This window comes from Erythranthe guttata, chromosome 8 (assembly GCF_056151865.1).
Source record: "Erythranthe guttata isolate IM_541 chromosome 8, IM_541, whole genome shotgun sequence".
NCBI lineage: Eukaryota > Viridiplantae > Streptophyta > Magnoliopsida > Lamiales > Phrymaceae > Erythranthe > Erythranthe guttata.
In genome coordinates, this window is record NC_142540.1 from 20,148,863 (window position 1) to 20,172,709 (window position 23,847).

Below are 23,847 nucleotides of genomic sequence, written 5' to 3' on the forward strand. Positions count from 1 at the left end.
AAGTATTGACCAACATGTTATAACCATTTTTACGATATTTTACGTAGTCGACCAACACATAATAACCAATTCATATTTTTTTGAAAAAAATGAAAAAAAATTACCTGGAAATCGGGATAATCGTCGCCCATTTTGTTTAATGTTGCTTCATAGTTGTTAAAATCCGATAAAACGTAACAATTCACGAGATTGAAAAATAAGAATTTGTTAAACTGCAAGAGTTTTTCGAATTTCGTTGAAAATTACTCTGCAACATATCAAAAGCTCTTCTGCGTCTACCAGTACCCTTGAATCATATCTAATCCAAATTAATTGAAGTTTTAATTTAAGTTGGGCCCCTCTAATCCTAACATATATAAAATATTATAAATCAATTATTTGTTATAAAATGTCAGAATCGAGAATGCCAAATTTAAGGGACACACAAAATTAAAATCCAACCCCACCATTGATATTAATTAGTTTGTGAAATATGGCACAAACCAAATTGACTATATGTTGATTAAAATAAAGAAACATATTAAAAGGAATGAATTATTCAACTTTGTTTGATAATTACAGGAAAAAACAAATTGTGCAACTTGTTTTTATATTAAATTTATTATTAATTTTCTGCTGGTAAACAATAAACATTCAACTTGCACGATTATTGGAATATAAATCATATTCTTTGGAAATGATAAAATGAGATATTTTTGCATTTTGCACTCTTAAAATAAATTAATACAATTAGTACCATCGAAACTCAATAAATTATTCTCAATGCACCATGAATTGAATACTTAAAACTTAATGAGGGTAATTTCATTTCTTTTTATTGATTTTTTATTTTCAGGGTATATAATAAATTAAATTGTTAAATTCTTACACCACCAACATAATTTCAAGCGTACAAAAAGCGGGGGAAAAAAAAAATAACAACGAATTAGTGAAAAAACTATGTTTAATCACCAAAAAAGTTAAAAATTTCTCACTAAATTATTCGATTTATGGATTTTTATTGTAACTAGTGAAAATACTTGGTAATTTTTTTTTGAAAGAAAATATAATTTTCAAATAACTTGATACCTAAATAGTTGAAGTATATATTTTTGTTATTTATGTTTTGTTGTAAAATATTCTTTTTGAGAAAAAAAATTAATTTAATATGTTGACGAGATACATATATTTTTTTTTACACTTTATAATTTCAAAAGTATATGATTAAAAAATGATTTGACATTTGGCATCTAAAAATACCACTGAAAATATTAAATTACATTCATTAATTTTAAAAAAATCATTAAGGATGTATTAAGAATGATTTATTGTGGTTCGAGGGTGTAAAGTGCTATAAACTCTTTTCGAGGGTACAAAGTGCCAAGAAACTACGTTTCAAGGGTGCAAAGTGGAATCAAGCCAAAATGAGAGGCGAATCGAAAATATCTCGGCGGAAAATAAATAAATAAATTTAAGGAGGTCAGTTCTTACCCAAACAAACCTTATATTTTACGTCAATCACTTGATTTTTCTTTTTGTAATTGAAATATTCGATAATGACATATAAAAAAAAAAAGAAAAAAAAAAAAAAAAAAAAAAAAAAAAGCTATACAATAGATTCAATGACTGAATTTTGTTCCAATTAGTATAAAAGATCTTGTGCTTGACCAATAAGATATTAGAAGTATTGACTCACAAGTCATGTCAAGAATCAAGATAAAAAGGGTTGAGATATTTTAGGTTTCTATATAAAGTAGAAAATGCTTTCAAACTATATTTTGGTTGGTATTGAAAATTTACTCGAATTACTCGATGCTCGATTTAAAATCGATTGCTAAAAGTCTGATTGAGTTTGCGTTGTTTACATTTACAAAGTCAATTCGGCAGAAATAATAGAATGAATTTTATTAGGTAATACTGTTGTTGCCTTCCCGTTGTATCTCCGACTGCAGTGATGGCAACGCTCGAATCTCCTTCAAGAACAATATTTTGCCGATTGTCGAGCCATATTAGCGTTGTTAGCCTAACAAATATTGAACATGTATTTTTATTTAACGTAAGATTTGAATATTAGCTCGATTGGAATAAAATAAAAAATTATACATAAATATCAAACAACTAAAATTCAATTTGTCTTCGGTGTTCGATAATATTAAAGCTTGATTATAAACTAATTAAGTTCAAACATAACTATAAGTTTCGATAGAAAAACATATAATCTTAATCTTAAACAATCATACGGTCGACTTGATTTGATTCGCTTAGTTTTACATTTTTATTAAGTAATTATTAAAATGATTTATTTCATTATAAATTAGAAATTTGCCCATGATTACTATTTTATATTTTAATCTCATCACTTAAAGAGACTCTCTTGGTAATATAAAATATGAATGACTACAAAGATAAATAAAAAACATAATTTAAAGCATATGTTTCGAAGCCCAAATATATAAAGGCCACTCAAATATAGTTATTGGGCTTCCGATATTTAACTTTAATAAGCAATTTTATCAAATAAATAGTCACTTATATATATATATATATATATATATATATATATATATATATATATATATATATATATATATATATATATATATATATATATATATATATATATATATATATATATTGAAAAATAAAACTCAAACTTTCATTCTCTAAATTCTTCAAAATCCTCGCCAATGCGTTTAGTATCATCAATTATGATATTTCCACATTCCGCTCGAGAATCAGAACTTCTCTTGATGGCTGAGGTAACCACATAAAAATCGTCTTCTATAATAATCTTCGACCAATTCCTTTCGCGAGTCAATATAATTAAACGTCCAAATGAGCCGATTTTGTTTCCGCCGATGTAGCATTGAGTTAACCATCTTAAACATACACCCGAACTCGATCTACCTATGGCTCCTATTCCACAAACTCCATCCACAAGTAATTGTTGCATTGAAATTTATTTTCACCAAATCATTCTTTGGGGGTTCCCAAAGCGCTGTTTTTCTGCCATGCTGACATTTTGGAATCAACTTTCTTTCTAACTCCTTGCAACCACTTACATACTTTTATTTCCGACATATGGTAGATCGCCCGAGAGAGGTCGCTTGACGTCCAAACTTGACATGTAAAAGATCAATATAAAGTAAAAAACTAAAGCGATGACGATATAGATAGCAATTTATTTCAGATTGATCACCAATATTTCTTCTGATAAAACGTGCGTGTTACATTACTAAAGCTGAATTATTGCGATCGTGAAAGACAAGCAAACAACGTGTTGTTTTAAAACTGATTTCGGATGGGCAAATTAGATACTTCAATTGGACCGGCGGCGAGAGTATTTCAAATTTTAAATAAAAACCAGAGATATCATCAAGAATATAATCTCTCCTCAATAGTTAGTTGAAAATACTTCTCCGAAGATCGATAAAACCGATGGTGTATGTATTATTGAAGGTGAATAAAGGGGCGCCCAACTCCCAACTATGTGAAAGAGACAAAAATTGTGATGCATAATCTACAATTCTTTCTTGTCTTTGATCCAAAAGGGAAATTTAGATCATAATCCACATCATCATCGTTTATTAAAATAGTGTAATGAAAAAAAAAAAAAAGTTATATGCTTTTCCAAAGGTCAATATGATTAAGGATATAGTGCAATCTTATAAAGATGCATTGTCTTTTATGTGGTCAATCTTATTATATATTCAATAATGTTTTCTTCTTTTTTTTTTTTATTATTATAACAAATTTGCAAAATTTAATTTCAAATTGTTCAAGGCCAATCGTTCAAATTGTAATTTTTTATTTCATTCACGAGCTTTATCAATTAATTCAAAGTGTAGCACCAAAAACTTCAACTTTTTATCGTTTCAACGTTATTAATACGTTACGTGTAGGACACTCGAGGATACCTGCCCGACAACTTATGGGACATTTTGTAATTTCTAAAAAGTTAGGAACATCTTTGAATAATAAATTTTCAAATTTATTTGTTGCATTCCTAATTATTTACACATTTAATGAAATTGATAGTTGATAGTAGTAAAATTTACTTTGAATATGTTTGTATGAAAATATATAAATAATAATTTATATATAAATAAAAAAAACTTATAACACGTTTCTCGCAAGCTCCCGTATCCCCATTTCAGAATATGTCGTTTCCACGTATCACTGTATCACCATTTCCATGTCCGTGCTATATAGATTATAGTATGTGGTTGATCCAGGGGCTAGAGTGGACTCAAGTCCACCCTTAAAAAAATACAAAATTTTCCATATATTATACCTATATATTTATTAAGTCCACCCAAATTTTATTAATTAGCCACCCAAATTCAAATTAATGTAAAAAAAAAGCCCCAACTATTATTAATTAGCCCACCCAAAATTTTAATTAATGCAAAATCCCCCTCTCCCCCACGGCCCACCCCTTTGTTTTTTTTTTTCCTATTTTCTGATTTTATAAAAAAAAAATTATAATTTTTTTTCGGTGGGGTTGACCCCATACCCAGAAAATTTAAGCCCACCATGTATCACATTCCTGAACTCGTCACTGGGTTGATCGAAAAAAACCCGGTGACTAGATAATTAACTAACAAACCGGTAGCCTTACCGACGGTTGGTCACTCAAAAAGAATACGGCGCCAACACTATTGCTAAGGTCATTTTCCAATATACACTTAATTACTTTATTTCTGTAATTATATATATATATATAAGGGGGCCATGATCTTCTCTCTCTAACCCTACATGCATTGATATACATATATACTTATATATACATACATCTCCCATTTTCATCTAAGCTACAAATTTTTAGTATGTCTTGTTGGGGTACGAGGTTTCTGTTACTTGGTATAATCATTTCATCTATAATATGTACCACCAGCTCAGCGGCGAGTTTTCGTGGTGGATTAGTGGCGGCAAATGGGGCGGCTCGTTTGACGGTGCTGCGTAAATTTGGGTTCGATGAATATAAGTTGGAATACTATCGGAGGAGGGCCCTTATGCCTAAGGCTGCCGGAACAATAATGAGGGCGGCGCCCGGCGGGCCGGATCCTCAACACCACTCAAAATCACCAACGTTGCCATGAATATATATATATATATATATATATATATATATATATAATATATATATATATATATATATATATATATATATATATATGATTTCAAAATTTTCTTTTATTGCTGAGAATTCCAGTTGTCTGCTTTTTTGTATTTTCTTTTCACGTTTTACGATTCGATTCATCGATTCGTTTCGAGGTTTTATCAGTTTTCCGATTTGAATCTTAAGGAAATTTTGATTTGAATTACTTAATGTAGACTTTTTTACGAGCTATTGCGATTTTTATACAAGATTGTTACAATTCAATTGATATTTTGCATATGATAAACCAAAATTCAACAATTAGTTTAACACACATTTAGTGAAATTAATAAACAAAAAAATAATGGAAAGCATAATACTTATTTGTTTGCCAAAATAGAAATTAAATCTTTCAAAAAATAAAATCTAAAAAACGGAATCGAAGCAAAATAACTATTCAACTATGACGTAAGTTACTTTGGAAATATGACACGGCCGTAGAAATAGACTGAGGCTTGCTACAAAAATGTCGTTAATGTAATATTTCTGGGTTGTCCACGTACGGTGAAACATGCTCTTTTTGATAGTTTCCAAAGATAGAACAATCAGATGTTTCGATATTTGCACAAAAATCGAAGACCGTACCTCCATGAACTAGTAAACCGAAACTTTGACATAAACGAATTACATGGACGAAAAGTTTTCCAAAAAGATTAGAGTATATTGAATTGGCTAAATTCAAAATCTCTTTGTAGGCTTCATATGTTTTTTATGGTAGAGACCAACGAAAACCTACTAAAGATGGACTGATTTAAGTTTGCCATATTTGAAGCAAATGATCACGAAAAAATGGGATTTTTCGATGAAAATTTGGAGATTATATGAAAAAAGGGGAAAATTTTAGCATTTTTTTAGTGAATATAAAGGCTTTGGCGACAGTTGAAGAAAGTGGATTGAATTAAACAAATAAAGTTACGAAAAGTATTGTTGGAAATATAATGTAAATCAAAATTCGTGCATGCCTTTTTTTGGAGGTAATGAAGGAATCTGCAGTCAACTGCATAGGTGCACTGAGTAAATCTATACTCTCGTATAATAGTTTGTAAACTATACAAAAGATCAATGTACACATTAGACTAACCTAGCGACCGTTAGCAAGGAAGTTTGAACTTGGCTCAATTGACAACCGTTCATATAATTTGTGCATTCTTATTGTCAAGAATTAGTGGCCTTAGGGATTTTCCCTAATTCCCCTTAATTTTATGCAAATAGTATTTAAATTCAACATAAAATTGTGATCCAATTTCAATTTTATTATACTATAGAAATATTTGGTGTATGCAAATATAATATATATAATATATATATGGATAAATGAGTGATAATCCCCTAGTTTTAAAAATATATATGAGGAGGTTCAATTGATTTTTCTCTTCTAGTCAAAAATCCAAATTATGATCTTAATTTGATAGACCCGCCTGAGCACACTTGAAGTACCTATTTTGCCCTTATAGGATCAATTTTTAGAACGCCACGTTGGTACCCGATTCATATTCATTCAACGTTTTCTCTCCACTTCCACAAACCCTAGCCCTCTCTCAGTCTCTCCTCTCTCGATGCCTTCTCTCTTCTGCCTCCGCCGCGATATTTCCCATTCCGCCGCGATTATTAGTGGCCGATCTCTGCCTAGGCAAACCGCCGCTCTATTTCCCTCTCTTCCCCCGCCGCTCTCACCGAAGCCATCACCGCCATCAAATCGTCGGAGTTTGGAGATAATAGGTAGGAGCTGTTAGCGAGTCTCTGCCTCCGCCGCCGTCGTGAGATCTGAGACCACAAGAAGGGAAGATGTTTCGAGAGAAGCATTGGCACCTAGTTTCTATTTCACCTCTATTCCGGCGCCGTGAATATATTATGATGCGACTCCGCCTCTGCCAACGAAGCTGCGTCGCTCGTCACTTTTCTTAACCTTGCCGTCACATATGAAACATGTTGCTAAAATTGTAAGTTATTATTGCTGACATTTTGATAATTGTTTGTACGTGAGTTTGATGGCCAAATGACAGCGGAGGTGAATTTCCACTTGGTTTGATAGGTTTTTTTTTATTATTATTATTACATAAAATTACAGAGCACTGGATTTGATTTATTTATTAATTTTTGGCTAGTGAAACCTTTGAATAAACAAATTCATGATCCATATATATATATATATATATATATATATATATATATATATATATATATATATATATATATATATATATATATGTGAGTGTATATAGTTTGATTTATGTTTCATTACTGATTCTGTTTTTTTTTTTTTTTTTTTTTTTTTTTTTGTGCTTTCGATTTTGTGTTGGCTTCTTATGAGTTCTTTCGCAGATTTGTTCGTAAACTTGCTGTTTCTTCTGTCACAATAAAATAATTATTTCGATAAAACATATAATCGAGATTAAAAATTGTGTGCTTTGATCTAATAAATATAAGGATTACTCTGTATATTTCGTTTTCCATTATGTTTTCCTGAAACCGATTTTTAAATGGTGTTCGTCCTTCAAAACAACTTCTTTGCAACTGATAGATCAGAGTCGTTGTGGTGTGGAGAAATGGGAGTTGATTCACATTTAGTCGTATATATAACTATATATGACTATATATAACTATAGGTAACTATAGTCATGACTACATGTAACTATATATGACTATATAACTTCTACCATACTATAGTCTTTTGTAGCCCGTGTCTTCAACTGGTTTTCTATGAACACTCAGCTTGATTATTGCGGTTTTGAGATCTGAAAATTGTCGGATTTTTTCGGTAAAGAAGAAACATATTTTAATTTTTATTCCGGGTCTAAAAGTAGAGAAGCTAATTTATCTAATAAATTATGTGAGTGTGCATTTCGATATGTATTTGTTGATAATTTTTTTAACTGAAGTTGATTTTTTGTAACAGGTCTCGATGTTTGAACAACTTCTATGCACTAAGTTTTTGTCAAGAGGACATGGTGTTCGTCAATTCAAAATAGTTTTTTTTGCAACTGTTAAATCAGAGTTGTCGTCATATTGAAAAGTGGGATTTGAAGCTACAGACTACAAACTACACTATATATGACTATACTCATATAGTCATATATGGTCATATACATGTAGTCATATATAAATCATATGTGGTCATATATATGTAGTCACATGTGGTCATATACATATAGCTATATATAGTCACATGTGATCATATACATATACCCATATACAGTCACGTGTAGTAACATGTAGTAATATATAGTAATATATAAATTACAGGTGTTTTCTCTGATGTATAGTGATGTTGGTGATTGTGTTTTTTCAATTTTTTATTCGCTATTACTTGATGATGATGATTTGTTCTTTGTTGAAGAACATATACATGTGATTGTGTATTTTGATTTACATTTGTACAAGTTGGTTATAATATCAAGATTTAAATTGTGATTTTTGTTGTTGGTGTGGATGGAGTTTTTTTAGTATATAATCAGCGGTCTACATAGTTGGTCTTTAGAGTAAAAAGACGGTACATGATTATATATAACTATACATGACTATAGAACATGTACTATACTATGGGTCATTTGTAGTCAATTTCTGTGCAGGTAACTTATTAAAAAAATATTTTTTTAAAAATTAAAAAAAATTAAAAAATTAAAAAAACAAAAAAAAATTAAAAAAATAATTAAAAATAATTTGTAAAAAATAATAATAAAATAAAAATTTATAATTTTTTATTGAAAAATCTGAAAAAACGATATATGCAGGTCCAAAAATGCTAATTGCAGTTGGCTATTATGCTGAATGCAGTTGGCAAAATACTGAATGCAGTAGGGTGAAAATTACAAATAAGGGCAAAATAGTACTTTTGCCTCTCAAGGGGGTTATCTCAAATAAAGAATTTAGAGGTGGACTTATATCCCTATATATTTTCCATTTATATCAAATGGGCCATGCCCATATATATATATATATATATATATATATATATAATTGGAAATATAATATGCATAAAATATAGGGTAAATTCCACTTTACCCCCTCGTACTCTGCCTGAGAAACACTTTACCCCCTCGTACTCTCAATTTCATCGATTTACCCCCTTGTACTTGTACAATTTCCCAATACAACCCTTTCCTTCAACTTTTGTCAATTTTGACTCTGACGCCGTTTGGTCAACTCTGTTAATTACAAAATTGCCACTGCCTATAACGCGTCGTTTCTCCTCCGTTAATATTGTCATTTCTTCTTCTCCCACCACTTCCCCTTCCAAGATATCCCCAAATTGAACCCCTGACTTAATAAAAATCAAGACCCAAAAATTGATCGATTCCACCCAGTGCAAAGAAAAAAATATATGAATGTGTGAAACTTTCTCTTTTCTAATCTCGAGAGTCAAAATCAAAAAAATTCAATATCTACGTCAATATTTTGACTATTGACCAAATGGCGTCAGAGTCAAAATCGAAGAAAGTTTACGAAGAGGGTTGTATTGGGAAATTGTACAAGTACAAGGGGGTAAATCGACGAAATTAAGAGTACGAGGGGGTAAAGTGGTTCTTGGGCAGAGTACGAGGGGGTAAAGTGGAATTTACCCTAAAATATATTATTAGACTTTGTAGTTTGTACTCATGTACTGCCAAAATCAAAGTTGTATTGCAAATAAGTCCCTAAAGAAAGAACAAACACTAAATAAGGAACGGCGTGACGTGTGACGCACACGAGCGAATCAAAGAGATCCCTTCGTATTCCATCCACGCTCTTTCACGCGTCAATGACGTGGCAGTCTCCCACCGCCTTTGGATCAAGCGCGTGCGATTAAAGCCACTGCGCCGCCCGACAGTAGCGATCCACAGATCCGTTTAGAGAGAGAAACCCAAAAAAAAAAAAAATTTAGAGAGAGAAAGCGAGTGCGGAATTCGGATCGAAGAACAGAGCGCACGCCTCTTCTTCTTCTTCTCTCGTACCCTCAAACCCTAAATTAATTTTCTGCTTTTTTTTTTTTTTTTTTAATTCCTTTTGTTTCCTTGATTATATCCTTTTATCCATATCCGATTTCAGATCTATTGATTTTCTTTTTCTTCTTTTTGAATACTTTCTGGTGGTTGTAAAAACCAGATCTGCGTATATATTATATATATATACCTGTATATATACACAGTCTTTTTGATTCGGATGAGCTAGGGTTTTTCTCTTTCTTTTTCCTTGATTCTGGTCGTTGATTCCCCCCTGGTTTCGATGTTTGTTTGACTAATTTTATAATTTTCGAAACCCTAGAGTTTTTTAATCCGGCTTATCTCGGGATTTTTCAGGGCTGATTTTGGGGGAAAAATTAGGGTTTATATATACACACACTAATTGGTGGTGATTTACATGTATGGCTTCGGCGACAATAGGGGATTCACATGATGATTTGAATTCGAGAGGAGGGTCTCGTTGGCCGGAAAATAGGAAAGTCTATACGCGGCGGCATCGATTGAAAGCCTCGAAAACCTGCAATGATAAAGATACCCTCGCCACCACAACCTCCGGTGCGGAGAGCCACCGCTCTGCCGCCCCTAGCACCTCCGGGATACCCACGCCCATACCCCCTGAGGTTTCCTGCACCACCCTTGCGACCAATTCCGCTGCTCCCGATATTTCCACCTTGTCGACCCCTCCCGACAGGACAGACGGGGCCCGTCTTATCCCGGAATATCCTGCAGATGTAGTAACTGAACAGAGTCTCTCACGTGGGTCGCCGAACAAATCTCTGCAAGAACAACCACAAGATATACCCTTGTCTGCGGAGAATTTGAAAAACCTATCCTCTGTTTGTAGGGCAGATGAGCCATTGCAGACAGTTGAGGTCAGGGCAGAGAACACGAGAGAGTCGTCACCTTTTTCCGATGAAAACGGCCTTTCAAACGGCAGAGAAGTTGATGTGCTGGCGCTGCCCGCTGAGAACGGGGCACAAAATGATGGAAATGCCAATGGAGTTGTGAAGCCGCTCGTGATAACTAGTATTGACGATAGGATTAGGTTTAAATTATATAAAGAAACCCCGTTGATCGAGATTAAAGAGCTTAGGAAGAAGCTAGAATGTGAGCTCGATCACGTTAGTAGGTTAGTTAAACAGTTTGAGGCCAAGGAGCTTCAGCTTGCTTCGTACAGTACTCAGATTAGCAGCAGTATTATTAGTAATAACAGTAATCATATCAGTAATGGGGGTGCCAATATTGGTGCTTACATTCATCCTCAACCTCAGCCTCAGCAACCTCGAATCAATGTCGTCGACAGGAGATTGTCGGTAAGAGTAAACTCGGAGGTGGGCCACCAAGAAACGAGGCCTATGATATTATCAAGAATGAACTCTGATATGGGGGCCCCACGGAATCTTGAACCGAGGACGTACAGTAGACAGCTCAGTGTTGCAGTGATGGAAAATAATCACAAGGGTGGCGAGTTTGTCGAGAAGGAGAAACGGACACCAAAGGCGAATCAGTATTACAGAAATTCGGAGTTCCTTTTGGGGAAGGACAGGCTGCCTCCTGAAAGTAATAAGAGGTTGAAGACAAATAGTGGGAGGAAACATAGTAGAGGGCAAGAACGTGGCTTTGGCTTCGGTTTTGCGTTCGATAAGAGGAAAAATCAGGTTTTCAAGAACTGTAGCAGCTTACTTCAGCGGTTGATGAAGCACAAGCATGGTTGGGTGTTTAACGAGCCGGTGAATGTCAAGACCCTGGGGTTGGTTGATTACCATGATATAATCAAGCATCCTATGGATTTGGGTACAATTAAGACAAGGCTGTCGCAGAACTTGTACAAGTCTCCATGGGAGTTTGCAGAGGATGTACGGCTTGTTTTCAGTAATGCCATGACTTATAATCCAAAGGGGCACGACGTACACATTATGGCTGAGCAGCTGTTGCAGATTTTCGAAGAGAGATGGGGGATTATAGAGACGGAGTACAATCCTCATTGGAGATATCCGATGTATCAGGATGGAGGATTGCCTACTCCTACTTCTGGAAAGGCCCCTCCTCAATCCTATTTTGCGCCACCTTCTGTAGTGCAGGCCCCTGCATATGCCCTTGCTCCTATTCCTTTGTATGCTCCTGCAGCTGCACAGATGATGATTACCGATAGGCCAGAGTCAATAATCCAACGACCTCATGCTGTAAGGACTTCTGTTCCAAGAAAACCTAAAGCAAAGGATCCCGATAAAAGAGATATGACTTATGATGAGAAACAGAGACTTAGCACCAATCTTCAGGGCTTGCCCGCTGAGAAACTTGATGTTATTGTTCAGATCATTAAGAAGAGGAATACGGCAGTTTCTCAGCAAGGTGATGAGATTGAGGTGGATATTGACGTTGTGGATACAGAAACTCTGTGGGAGCTCGATAGGTTTGTGACTAACTACAAAAAGAGCTTGAGCAAGAACAAAAGGAAAGCTGAGCTCGCTCTTCAAGCGAGAATGGTAGCTAATAAGAATGGTGCATTCACGGTAAGAGTGGGAGATTTTTTTTCCTTTTATTGCAAAAAAATTTAAATTTGCCTCCCGTTGGATCTTATTGAAATGCATTGAGATTCTGATCTAAACCATATTGCAGAGCAAAACTCAGGCAGATGCGAACGGTCAGATTGCGAGTGGGGCAGGTACTGTATTGTTCTTAATGCGGACTTCGATTGTATTGTGAAATCATTGTTCTGAAGTTTGGATTTTTTTTTTCCTTCTAAAGCTTTCCAGAAGAGTAATGCTGAAGGCGAAAAACAGGGTATTGATGGAAGCAAGTCCAGCAGTTCAAGCGGTTCCACCTCCGAATCTGGATCGACTTCAAGCGGTAATTGATAGTTCTTTTCCTTCTATGTTCTCACTGTTTGGACATTTCTCGATTCCACTTATGATCCTCTTTATTTCGGGCCTGCATATGATGTAATGAGGTGTTTGGTTCATGATGTTCACTGTCCTTTTTTCGTTTGTATGAGATTCTTTATTGTTTTTAACTCTTTTTTTTTCCTGAACTTGCAGATTCGGATAGCGACAGTTCATCTGGTGATGACTCGGATGCTGGGCACTCACCGAAGACATGAAGGATATGATTAAGGTATAGGAGAGATGTCTTCACTTTGTACTGGTCCCTTTTTTCTGTGTAAAACATATTTCCGAGCCATCACGACTTTTGGAACCATTTTGCATATAAGTTCCATGACTAATTTCATTTTCATTGATATATATGGAGAGCTGGTTATGGATGTTATAAGCTATTTTTTTCAGTCTGTAGAGTGGCTGTGAGTTTGGAATCTGAGCATCTCTAATATTTGTACTTGATGTCAAGTGAAGTTTGCTTGAATTTTGAAGGACGGCTCACCTATTATTAGCCGATGCTGCACTTGTACTATTTAAAGGGCAATGAAGAAAGTTGTTTTGTAGTTTGAAGGATGCGATATTGGAATTTGGCATCCGATTTCAAACCAGCCAGTCTAGTTAGACATGTTTTGATTGCAAGAATTGGAAGCTTCCATTTTATATAAGCTTTGCCTATGGCTTGGACTGCCATATTGACCTGTCGTATGTGACCTGTAATTCTTTGAGAGAGTTTTTCAAAACTTTCCTAATTAAAGGTTTATACGACGGGCGAAGAGTTCAGTTTATATGTAGGGAAATGTTTTCCTCAGGGCTTCATTGTCAAGTATTGCAACTTGAATTCAATGATAAAATCTTTTGGAGTTTCTGAATTATTCTTCTGTTGATTTATTTACTTAATGTTAGAGCAATCATTTTAGTGGTTTTGGAACCTTTTTTTTTTTATTCACTTAGGCCTCGTTTGGTTGCGGAGATTAGCCATTATTAACTGATTAATTGGACTTTGTTTGGTATTCCCACCAAATTGCCCCGGGTCAACCCGCAAATATTTTGTTATCGTGGCTTGATCTTGCCTTTCAGGAAGCTTTTTTGTTGGACGTTAGATTAAATAATTGGGTTTTCATTAGATTATTTAATCTTATGTTGAGTAATTTTATCCAGGCAACCAAATAAGGTCTTAATGTGTTGAATGGAAATAACATGTATGATGAATGAACCGACTGTTTGATGAACATTCTGATAATCTCTGCTTGCAAATGGCTTCTTTCAGGTTGAACAGCCACGTGAAAAACGGGTGCATTTTCTTCGACCTGGGCTCGCGAATATTTAACATTTGGGGTTTCTTTTGTTAAAAGAATATGTAATTTTGATTCGCTAGGATATGGTTATTAAAATGACATGTATTAGATGTAAATTTCTACCAATTTCTTGTTATAAGAAAAAGCCTCTACTAGGATCTTTTCTTGCCACCATTTTGTCTAGCAACGAATGGCTTTTGAGGCCATTAGAGCCTCTTTATTGTTGTACATATATTTAAATTATTATTATTTTTTTTTAAATTCATGTGCCAAGAATCGAGAAATAGGCGAACAACAGTTGCAAAAACATGTCAATAAAACTACACAATAATGTATCAAATTAATCGCGACCAGGAAAAAATCCCAAGTATTCCGAAACTCCAACCACATTATTTGCCTGCAAGCAACTCAATTGTGTAGTCAGGCTACACGTTTTATTACATCTCATCTGTATTGAACCTAGTAACACCACGACGTAGGCAAGATGGATCTCTACCGTAATAATACCATAATAGATATATGGGGCAAATAAATGCAAAATTGTGGTTGTCTTTTGTAATTGGCATGTTGTTCAACTAAATCACACTTCATTTGCCATGGGCAAAAGCGATTCCCTTTTCGATCGAGCTTTTCAACTCAGGTTTCAGAGCTTCTAATCCTTGTTGCTCAAAGTCAGACAGAGGACCCAAACCAAGAACTTCCTCCACACCATTCTTACCAAGTCTCACCTGTTAATGCAATCATAAAAAGTGGTGTTATATAGCATCACTTCAACAGCAAAGGCAAATAGCTAAGCATATTCTTTACTCGTATTGCAACAGCAAAATTAGGTGCTTCCAACATGCAAAATACCCAAGTGGGAACATAAATGAGTCCGAGACGAAATATAGACACGTCTATTTTGATATTCTATTTTAATAATAACATACCTTGGATGCAAAGAAAGGTAGCTCAGTCACAGTAGACTGCACGAATGTACATTCCACGACGTCTGGGACCCCGTTAAGTCCTTTTAAGCAAGCATCCGCGAATATGGCGCCTGCGTAGCTGCACAGTTTAAGATGTTGTCAGATCGACTTTCCTATCATGACAAGCAGATACAGAGTAATCAGAAGTACATTCACCACTAATCAGGGGCAGCATCTCATGTCACACCATTAAATTTATTAGGGGATATAAATGATTGATGAAATTTATGCAAACAATTAATTGGATTCTTTGTTAAAACCGATCAACCAACAATTACGGGTTTCGATAACAATTACCACTTGCAGTTATTTTTGGGGCTGAGTAGGGAGGGGTGAGGAAAAGCTGATACAGATTGGCTAAATTTGCACTAAAAATCACTACTAGAAGAGATTTTGATGTATAGTATCTATATGTAATATTCTACAATATAATACCCAGCAGTGAATAGCGTGCATTGACATCTTTTATGCTGAGAAAAGGATGACCTTAGAAAGCAATTTAGAAACTCTAAGGCTGGTGCTGACTATTTCTAGTTGCTGATAGATGAGTAGTAAATGTAGAAGACATGAGCAAATATACTTGCTGTTCAAAAATAATACCATCCATCAAAGTGACTCTGCTAAAACTCTTAAGGAGAAGTGGCAAAAAAAAAATCAACACAAAGCAAGCAGAAGACCGTCACTTACGCCATTGAAAGTGTAGCCGAACCCTTTCCAGCCTTAGCTTCAACAACTTCTGTCCCACCATCTTGTGTTCTTTGTGTGAGAGCTTTGATATATTCATCCGACAGATTTGCTTTTGGTGTAGCCTATAGCAAAGAACCAAAGTTAAGTGTCATTCACAACATTATTGCAAAAATTAATTCCTAAATACAACGGCGAAAAGTGATTTCTGTACTTGTGAAAACAAAGGGAGAATAGTAACTCCAGCATGACCTCCAATTACAGGTACATTGACATCTGTCAAAGAGAATTGAGGGGACAAGTTTAGGTAATGCAAAAATCATAGACATGTAAAATCATAACCTTAGGCTAACGAGCACTATTCAGAAGTTTATATATATATATATATATATATATATATATATATATATATATATTAATATATATATATATATATATATATATATATATATATATATTAATATATATATATATATATATATATATATATATATATATATATATATATATATATATTAATATAACATACCAGCTACATTGACATTGGCCTTGCCAGCATAGAAAGTTCTGGCCCTAACCACATCAAGAGTGGTCACACCAAACAGTTTCCTTGGGTCATACACTCCCTTGCTCTTGAAGATCTCAGCCGCTATTGGTACAGTTGAGTTTACAGGGTTGCTAATCATGTTCACAATAGCCTATTTTTTGTCGATGTCAAATACAAACGATTTCACTCTTATCAGACATCGGAAAGCAATGAAAAGAAACCGCCAAAATAAGAATTCGAGAAAGCATAACCATGTAGAAAGAAAAAAAAAAGATAGGTGTATTACATGGGGGCAATACTTGGCAATGGCCTCAGAGAGAGATTTGACGATGCCTGCATTAATCTTGAAAAGATCATCACGGGTCATGCCGGGCTTTCTAGGCACACCGGCTGGAATGATGACTAGATCTGAACCCTCCAAAGCCTCCTTTAGCTGCTCTTCTGATGCATACCCCTTCACCTGTTCATACAAGCCGAATACATAATTTCAGATATATCATCAAAATAATGCAACAGATATAGTATCAAATAAAGAAGCAAGAATGTCGAGATGGAACGGGTTTCGAGCATAATAGCCCGTACAATCCAAGTTCGAAAACTTCAATCAGCAGAAACTACATGTAAGATAATTTCCATCATTTCAACACACAAGTTAAAACGAAACGTGTACACACGAATTCCAGACACATTAATACACAAATTTCAGTGCAATCAGTTAACTTTTACTCGCAAAGATAAAAACTAGAAACAAATACCAGCCTCCTCAATATATACTTTGGCTCGACAATATCCGCAATACAATTAAAAAAATCAAAAAAAATCAGAAAAACTAAAGAACAATAATAATAATTAAAATTGTTTCAATTAAATAATTGAAAAAACCTGAGAAATTAATAATAAAGGGAAACATATATAGCAAGAAAACAGAGGATCAATCACAATTAGGGATCCAAACATAAAAACGAGCCAGATAAAATATTCCAAAAATTAACTCAATTGCAATGAACAATTACACAACGGAGGAACAATTCAGAATTTCTGACTAAAAAATTGAGAGGGGGGAAAAAGCAATAGGACCTGAGATCTGGTGTTGATGTGGCTGACGTCAGCAGCAACGCCGGGGGTGCCGGCGATATCGTAGAGAGAGAGACTGGAGACGAGGGGATTCAGTTTCATCAGAAGAGACAGGGGCTGGCCGATTCCTCCGGCGGCCCCCAAGATGGTTACTTTCCGTTCCGGCGCCGACTCGGCGGAGAATCCGCGGCTCGATAGATACGACGCCGTCGTCCTCGCGGATGCGGATGATGCAGTGCTCCTCAGGAGAACGGATCTCAGTATCGCCGACTTCATTTTTTTCTGTTTGATCTGAGTGTGTGTTTCTGTGTGAGAGAGAAAGAAGAGAGAGAAATAGAGAGAGATGTAAATGAACAGTGAGAGTGGTTATGCAATTATATATATAATTTATATTTTTTTATTCTAATTTGTTTTTCTTTCTTTCTTTTTGTTTTTTGGTAAAAATTAATGTAATTTAACAACCATTGGAAGTATTTGATATCTGAGTTTGTTTGAAATAGTCATGTTTATGTTTTTTTAAACTAAAATGTCAATTTTAATAAATAAAAACAATTTATGTTATTGTTTTAGTTATTTCTTTAATTAAATAGAAATAAAGATTTTTTTTTATCTTATTGTGAATAAAAGATCTAAAAACGAAGAACGAAGATAAAAAAAAGGAAGAAAGAGAGATAGGAATATTCAATGCAAGAACTATTCTTTTGCATCAATTCATATAACCCAACCTTCTTTTCCTTTTTTGAAAGGCTTGCTTGCACGTCGGGTAGAAATCGAACGGAATGGGTCGAAAATCATTTTTTTGGAAAATTTTCAATTTTGTACAGAAGTAAAAAAATGGATTCAAATTTCGGTTCCAAAAAAATCGGAATGCAAAAATTCATACTGATTTTCAAATGTCTCAGAATCGGTGGAATTTTGGAAATTTCGGAAACTACATTAGTTTATAATCTATTGTTCAAAATTCAGATGTAATGAGATTTTTTAACAATATTTTTTTTTATCATTTTTGAAATGTTGCAGAAAAATGAAAGAAAATTCAAAAAAAAGTTCCTATTTTTTTTTTTTTTTTTAATTTGCAAGAAAATATTCAAACTAAATAATATGGGATGCAACATCTCTATTGCATTCCGATTTCCAACCCTACTTGCAACCTTTTATTGTTCTCTCTTTATTACATATAATTTCCTTTTAAATTGAATGTTCAAACTCAAATAAAAGTCTCAACTATGAGCATTAACAAATAATCATTTCTTTTAAATTGACCTTTTGGAGAACCTTCATTTTTTTTCATTTTTTTTATTATTATTAAAATTATTTATATCATAATAAAAAATCACAAATAAACAATGAACTGTAATTATATATTTTTAAATCTTTATATGCTTTTTATATTATTATTATTATTATTATTATTATATTTTATATTGTTATTTGTTATCTAAATAAAAATAATATATAAAAATAAAAAATATAAATATAAAGAAAGCTGACAAACTATGAAAAACTCGAATTCGAGTTTTTCGAGCCAGTTCATTGAGCTCAAGAGTTGATTCAACATTTATTACCCCTATATAGACCCTACAAAAAATAAAGGGAAATTTCAATCCATGCCTGCAACCATGGTTATCAAATCGTAAATCGAATCGAAAATCGTTTTGTCGAAATTGCGAATAGTAAATCATGAAATTTATTAAATTTCATTAAAATACTAATATATTAATATATTAAATGATGTACACATATTTATGAGACATTGTATAATATTAACAACATATATATATATATATATATATATATATATATATATATATATATATATATATATATATATATATATATATATATATATAGGGTAAATTACACCCACACCCCTGAGGTATACTTAAATAACTTTAAGGTCCCTGTGGTATCGATAATTACACTCACCCCCGTGAGACGTAGTTATAAACTCCAATGGTATAATGCATTGGATACGTTATTACGATAGAGTTCTAACGGACTATTGGTTTCAGGAAGTGGTGAAGACAACAAATAGTTATGGGTGATTTAAAAAATATTGGGGGAGCCATGTCACCCCATAACTTCCCATAACTCTATGTTATCTCCAAAACTAGCTAAAAGTAATAGTCCATTAGAACCCTATCGAAATAATGTATCCAATGCATTATCCCGTTAGAGTTTTTAACTACCTTTCAGGGGGGTGAGTGTAATTATCGATACCACAGGGACCTTACAGTTATTTAAGCATACCTCATGGGTGTGAGTGTAATTTACCCATATATATATACATTGTTGCATAGAAATCTACAATTAAACTACAAGGTTATATGATTAATATCTAATATTTAAAATTTAATAGTAAATGGACTATACAAAAATTTAACACAATAAAAACAAAAAGTTTAATATCAAAAGAATTTAATTTAATTTGTAGTATTTGTCAATGCATGGCAATTGAAGTGTGTTCGAGTAAATCAAATACAACAATGAAAAAAATAACAATAAAAATCTCTTGAATATACCTGTTACTTTAAAATGTTATTAGAATTGTAAAGTACAATAAAAATATTATTAATTTAAAAAAAATACAATTCCAGATGAACAATATTAAAAGAAGAAAAAATAGTTATTATATGATGTAAAAGTGTTGGTATTACGAGGAATTATCATATATTATTGTATTTGTACTTAAAATCTAATATTTTAGCACAATTTTTAATTTTATTCTAAAAATATATTTTTTTGCTGAAAATCGTACAAATCGAACCGTAAATCGTACAAATCGAATGTAAATCGTACGATTTATTCAACGATTTGAATCCAGAAGGATTCAAATAGAATCGAATCGTACGATTCAAATCGTAAATCGTACGATTTTGATAACAATGCCTGCAACAAGTAAAAATTTAGTTTCTTAGAATTGAATTTATCATAACTTAAAATGATAAAAAAAAAAAAAAAATAATAATAATAATAATAATAATAATAATAATAATAAATAAATAAATAAATAAAATAATGCGAACCTCGAATTTCACGACCGCCCGTTGCCCTTAAAACCCCCGCCCCAAAAAATCTCTTTCTTTATCACTCACTATTCATTTCATTTTCAACTCAAATCCGCCGGAATATTCCTCCCTCTCTTCAGTCTACACTACCACTCCCTCGGAAAACGAAAATGAAGGCCGCCATGCTGAGATCTGTATTCCGGAGGAGCACCACCACCTCATCCTCCGCCACGTCAGCGTCTTCGTATTTCTCCAGCCGCGGCTTCGCGTCTGAGTCGGCGCCGGAGCGGAAGGTAACCATATTGGGCGCCGCCGGAGGGATCGGCCAGCCGCTATCACTTCTGATGAAGTTGAATCCTCTCGTCTCCAGCCTCTCTCTCTACGATATCGCCGGAACCCCCGGCGTTGCTGCTGACGTCAGCCACATTAACACCAGATCTGAGGTTTATCTGCCTTTTTCATCTCTCTCTCTTTGCCTGAAAAATCTGGACTTTGCTTTCTCCCTCGCATCTTTTGGTTTCGTATCTTCAATTGTGAATTTTCTATGCTCTAACTTCATATTTTTTGTTATCCACGCGCCTTGAATTTGATTGGGTTCCTTCAACTAAATATCCACGCGCCTTGATTTTGATTGGGTTCCTTCAACTAAATATCCACGCGCCTTGAATTTGATTGGGTTCCTTCAACTATAGTTGTATATCTTCATATTTGTGCTCAACTAAATATATACGTTCACATTGCTGGATCAGATTGGACCATTTCTGGTTTTCTATCACGATTTATGTGGAAGCAATGTAAATACTAAATTGAAATTACACTTAAAATTATTGTTTCGTGTATTATGTTTTCGTTGCTTTTCAAACTGTGATTAAGTGATAAAAAATAAAAATTGAACATTATATTGTATGGGTCGAATTCTACATCTTCGATCGATGAACTATTATTCTTTAATTGCATTTCAAATGTCTGGCTGCAGTATTTGATATTCATGCATCTCTATTTAAAAATAAATAAATATATGTGTATGTATATTGCAGTTTCCTGATGATATTTGTATGAACAGGTGAAAGGGTATGCATCGGACGAGCAGTTAGGGCAGGCTTTGGAGGGTTCAGATATAGTCATAATTCCAGCTGGCGTGCCCAGAAAGCCCGGGATGACGCGTGATGATCTTTTCAAGATTAACGCCGGCATTGTCAAATCTCTTTGTGAGGCCATTGCCAAGTATTGCCCCCATGTAACATACCTAACTTTCTTTTCATTTTTTTTTTCCTTTTCTAAATGTGATTATTTCGGCTGCATCTCAAAGTCTAAGTAAGATTATAATCGTTTGTTTTTCGATCTTTCGAAAAATATAGGCTATTGTCAACATGATTAGCAACCCTGTAAACTCAACTGTACCAATTGCTGCCGAAGTCTTCAAGCTCAGAGGGGTATACGATGAGAAGAAACTGTTTGGTGTGACCACTCTTGATGTGGTTAGGGCCAAAACATTCTATGCCGGCAAGGCGAAAGTCAATGTGGCTGGTACGCTTGTAGAATTTGTGTTTGTTAACTTACGGATACAATTTTTAGATCTGAGATTTTTGCGTTTGCCTAAATTGGTTCGACTTTCTGTTGAGCAGGTGTCAATGTACCTGTGATTGGTGGTCATGCTGGAGTCACTATTCTACCTTTGTTTTCACAAGTACTGCGAATTAATTAATTTTATGGTTTCACATTGCGTATTCTTTATTTGCCGGCATTAAATATTGCATCAGTGGTGTAGATGGCGCTTATGTTGACTCTTTTGACTCAGGCCACACCGAGTGGAAACCTGTCAGACGAAGAAATTAAGGCTCTTACAAAGAGAACACAAGAGGGTGGGACAGAAGTCGTTGAAGCTAAGGCTGGAAAAGGTTCAGCTACACTTTCTATGGCGTAAGTGATGGACTTCTACTTCCTTTCAAATCGATCAACTAATATCTTTTCAGAATGGCAGTTAATAAATGGTTACTTGGTCTATTAGCTTAATCTAATCCACGAGTAGCTATTACGATATAAAATTCCTCTTATCATTTAAATATGCTCGAAAGTTTGGTGGTACGATATAAAGATGCCACCTCTGGTTTGTAGCGGATTGTATTTCTGAATACTGGCGTATACTCTTTAATCTGCAGTTGATCTAACTTACACTCTCTGTAATCTGCAGTTGATCTAACTTACACTCGTAATCGTGCAGCTATGCAGGTGCCATATTTGCCGATGCTTGCTTGAAGGGACTTAATGGAGTCCCAGATGTAGTGGAATGCTCGTTCGTGCAATCTACCGTGACCGATCTACCTTTCTTTGCATCAAAGGTGCGTTAAAAATTCCTTTTGTGCGAGAAAATAGAGAGACACATAATAGACCAGTTTTGCTGTTTCGTTCATAATGTTGGAATAAATTGTTTATAACAGTAGTTCTTTTCGTATGGTAATAACAGGTGAGACTTGGGAAGAATGGTGTGGAGGAAGTCTTGGGATTGGGTACTCTATCCGATTTTGAGCAACAAGGCTTGGAAGCTCTCAAACCTGAGTTGAAAAGTTCGATCGAAAAGGGAATCGCATTCGTTCACGACAACTGAATTGGAATTCGTCCATCGTGCTGAAATTTTTATTACCATGTCTTGAACGTCACATTTTTGCATCGTTTAAACTAGGTTGTACTACTATTTCCGATTAATGTTCTTGCTATGGAAGAGGTGGCATGTTTGCCTTGTGATGTACACTAGGCTTTCATTTGCATGCATGTAATAAATAATACAAAAATCGACAATTCTTTACCTGCAAACTATGTGCTCAGTTTGATATCGGGTATTTTGATTATTATGAATGACGTTCCGTTCCGATTGTTGAATTTGCCTACATCAGCCGTGATAATTATATTAAGGGCATGAATTATACTTTAAAACAGCATACGGTGCACGTTTTTTCGATCTGTCGGTTGGCGGTTTTCTTGGTGTTAACTGTTGATGACAGTTGATGCTTTGCAATCTTATTTTTTTTTTCTCGAAATATTTACCAACTATGTTTTGACCGTACATAGTTAAATCAATCTCACACAACAATGAAGAAATTAAAATTTCATAAAGGCAAACTTTATCCGCAAGAACATGTAAAAGGAGAATCAAATAGTGGAAAAGCGACGAAGGCGTAACATTAAAGCCATCTATTTATCTCGAATTTGTTCTCGTATTCGATTCTCCGTACAATCAGCATCCTCAAGACACTCAGAAAAATCAGTAACCAATTAAAAAAAACAAGTTTACACACCAAGAAACTCTTTAGTTCCACA

General features: G+C 34.1%; 3 protein-coding genes across 5 annotated transcripts; 2 read left to right on the plus strand and 1 right to left on the minus strand.

Moving 5' to 3' along the window:
• Window positions 1-9,828: 9,828 nt before the first annotated feature.
• On the plus strand, window positions 9,829-14,507 carry LOC148768768 (transcription factor GTE4-like). 3 transcript variants are annotated; one of them, XR_016033255.1, is made up of 6 exons: window positions 9,931-12,593; window positions 12,700-12,745; window positions 12,829-12,930; window positions 13,119-13,194; window positions 14,224-14,396; window positions 14,462-14,507. XR_016033255.1 is itself a non-coding variant. In XM_088822311.1 (5 exons), exons 1-4 carry the CDS (start codon window positions 10,482-10,484, stop codon window positions 13,178-13,180), a joined length of 2,322 nt encoding a protein of 773 aa, XP_088678437.1. In that variant the 5' UTR covers window positions 9,829-10,481; the 3' UTR covers window positions 13,181-13,194; window positions 14,224-14,476. The 3 variants fall into 3 exon arrangements, 2 of the variants coding, with proteins under 2 accessions (XP_088678437.1, XP_088678438.1); XM_088822311.1 differs by having other exon boundaries at window positions 9,829-12,593; window positions 14,224-14,476; XM_088822312.1 differs by lacking the exons at window positions 14,224-14,396; window positions 14,462-14,507 and adding an exon at window positions 13,365-13,825.
• A 55-nt stretch (window positions 14,508-14,562) lies between these two features.
• Window positions 14,563-17,990, minus strand: LOC148768769 (malate dehydrogenase, mitochondrial-like). The gene is made up of 7 exons (XM_088822313.1): window positions 17,528-17,990; window positions 16,737-16,910; window positions 16,433-16,601; window positions 16,118-16,179; window positions 15,907-16,028; window positions 15,181-15,298; window positions 14,563-14,979 (listed from the first exon to the last, which is right to left on the minus strand). Exons 1-7 carry the CDS (start codon window positions 17,798-17,800, stop codon window positions 14,839-14,841), a joined length of 1,059 nt encoding a protein of 352 aa, XP_088678439.1. The 5' UTR covers window positions 17,801-17,990; the 3' UTR covers window positions 14,563-14,838.
• A 2,538-nt stretch (window positions 17,991-20,528) lies between these two features.
• LOC105970303 (malate dehydrogenase, mitochondrial) lies at window positions 20,529-23,409 on the plus strand. Its single transcript, XM_088822315.1, has 7 exons — window positions 20,529-20,975; window positions 21,596-21,769; window positions 21,891-22,059; window positions 22,158-22,219; window positions 22,331-22,452; window positions 22,754-22,871; window positions 22,997-23,409. Exons 1-7 carry the CDS (start codon window positions 20,703-20,705, stop codon window positions 23,135-23,137), a joined length of 1,059 nt encoding a protein of 352 aa, XP_088678441.1. The 5' UTR covers window positions 20,529-20,702; the 3' UTR covers window positions 23,138-23,409.
• Window positions 23,410-23,847: the final 438 nt, after the last annotated feature.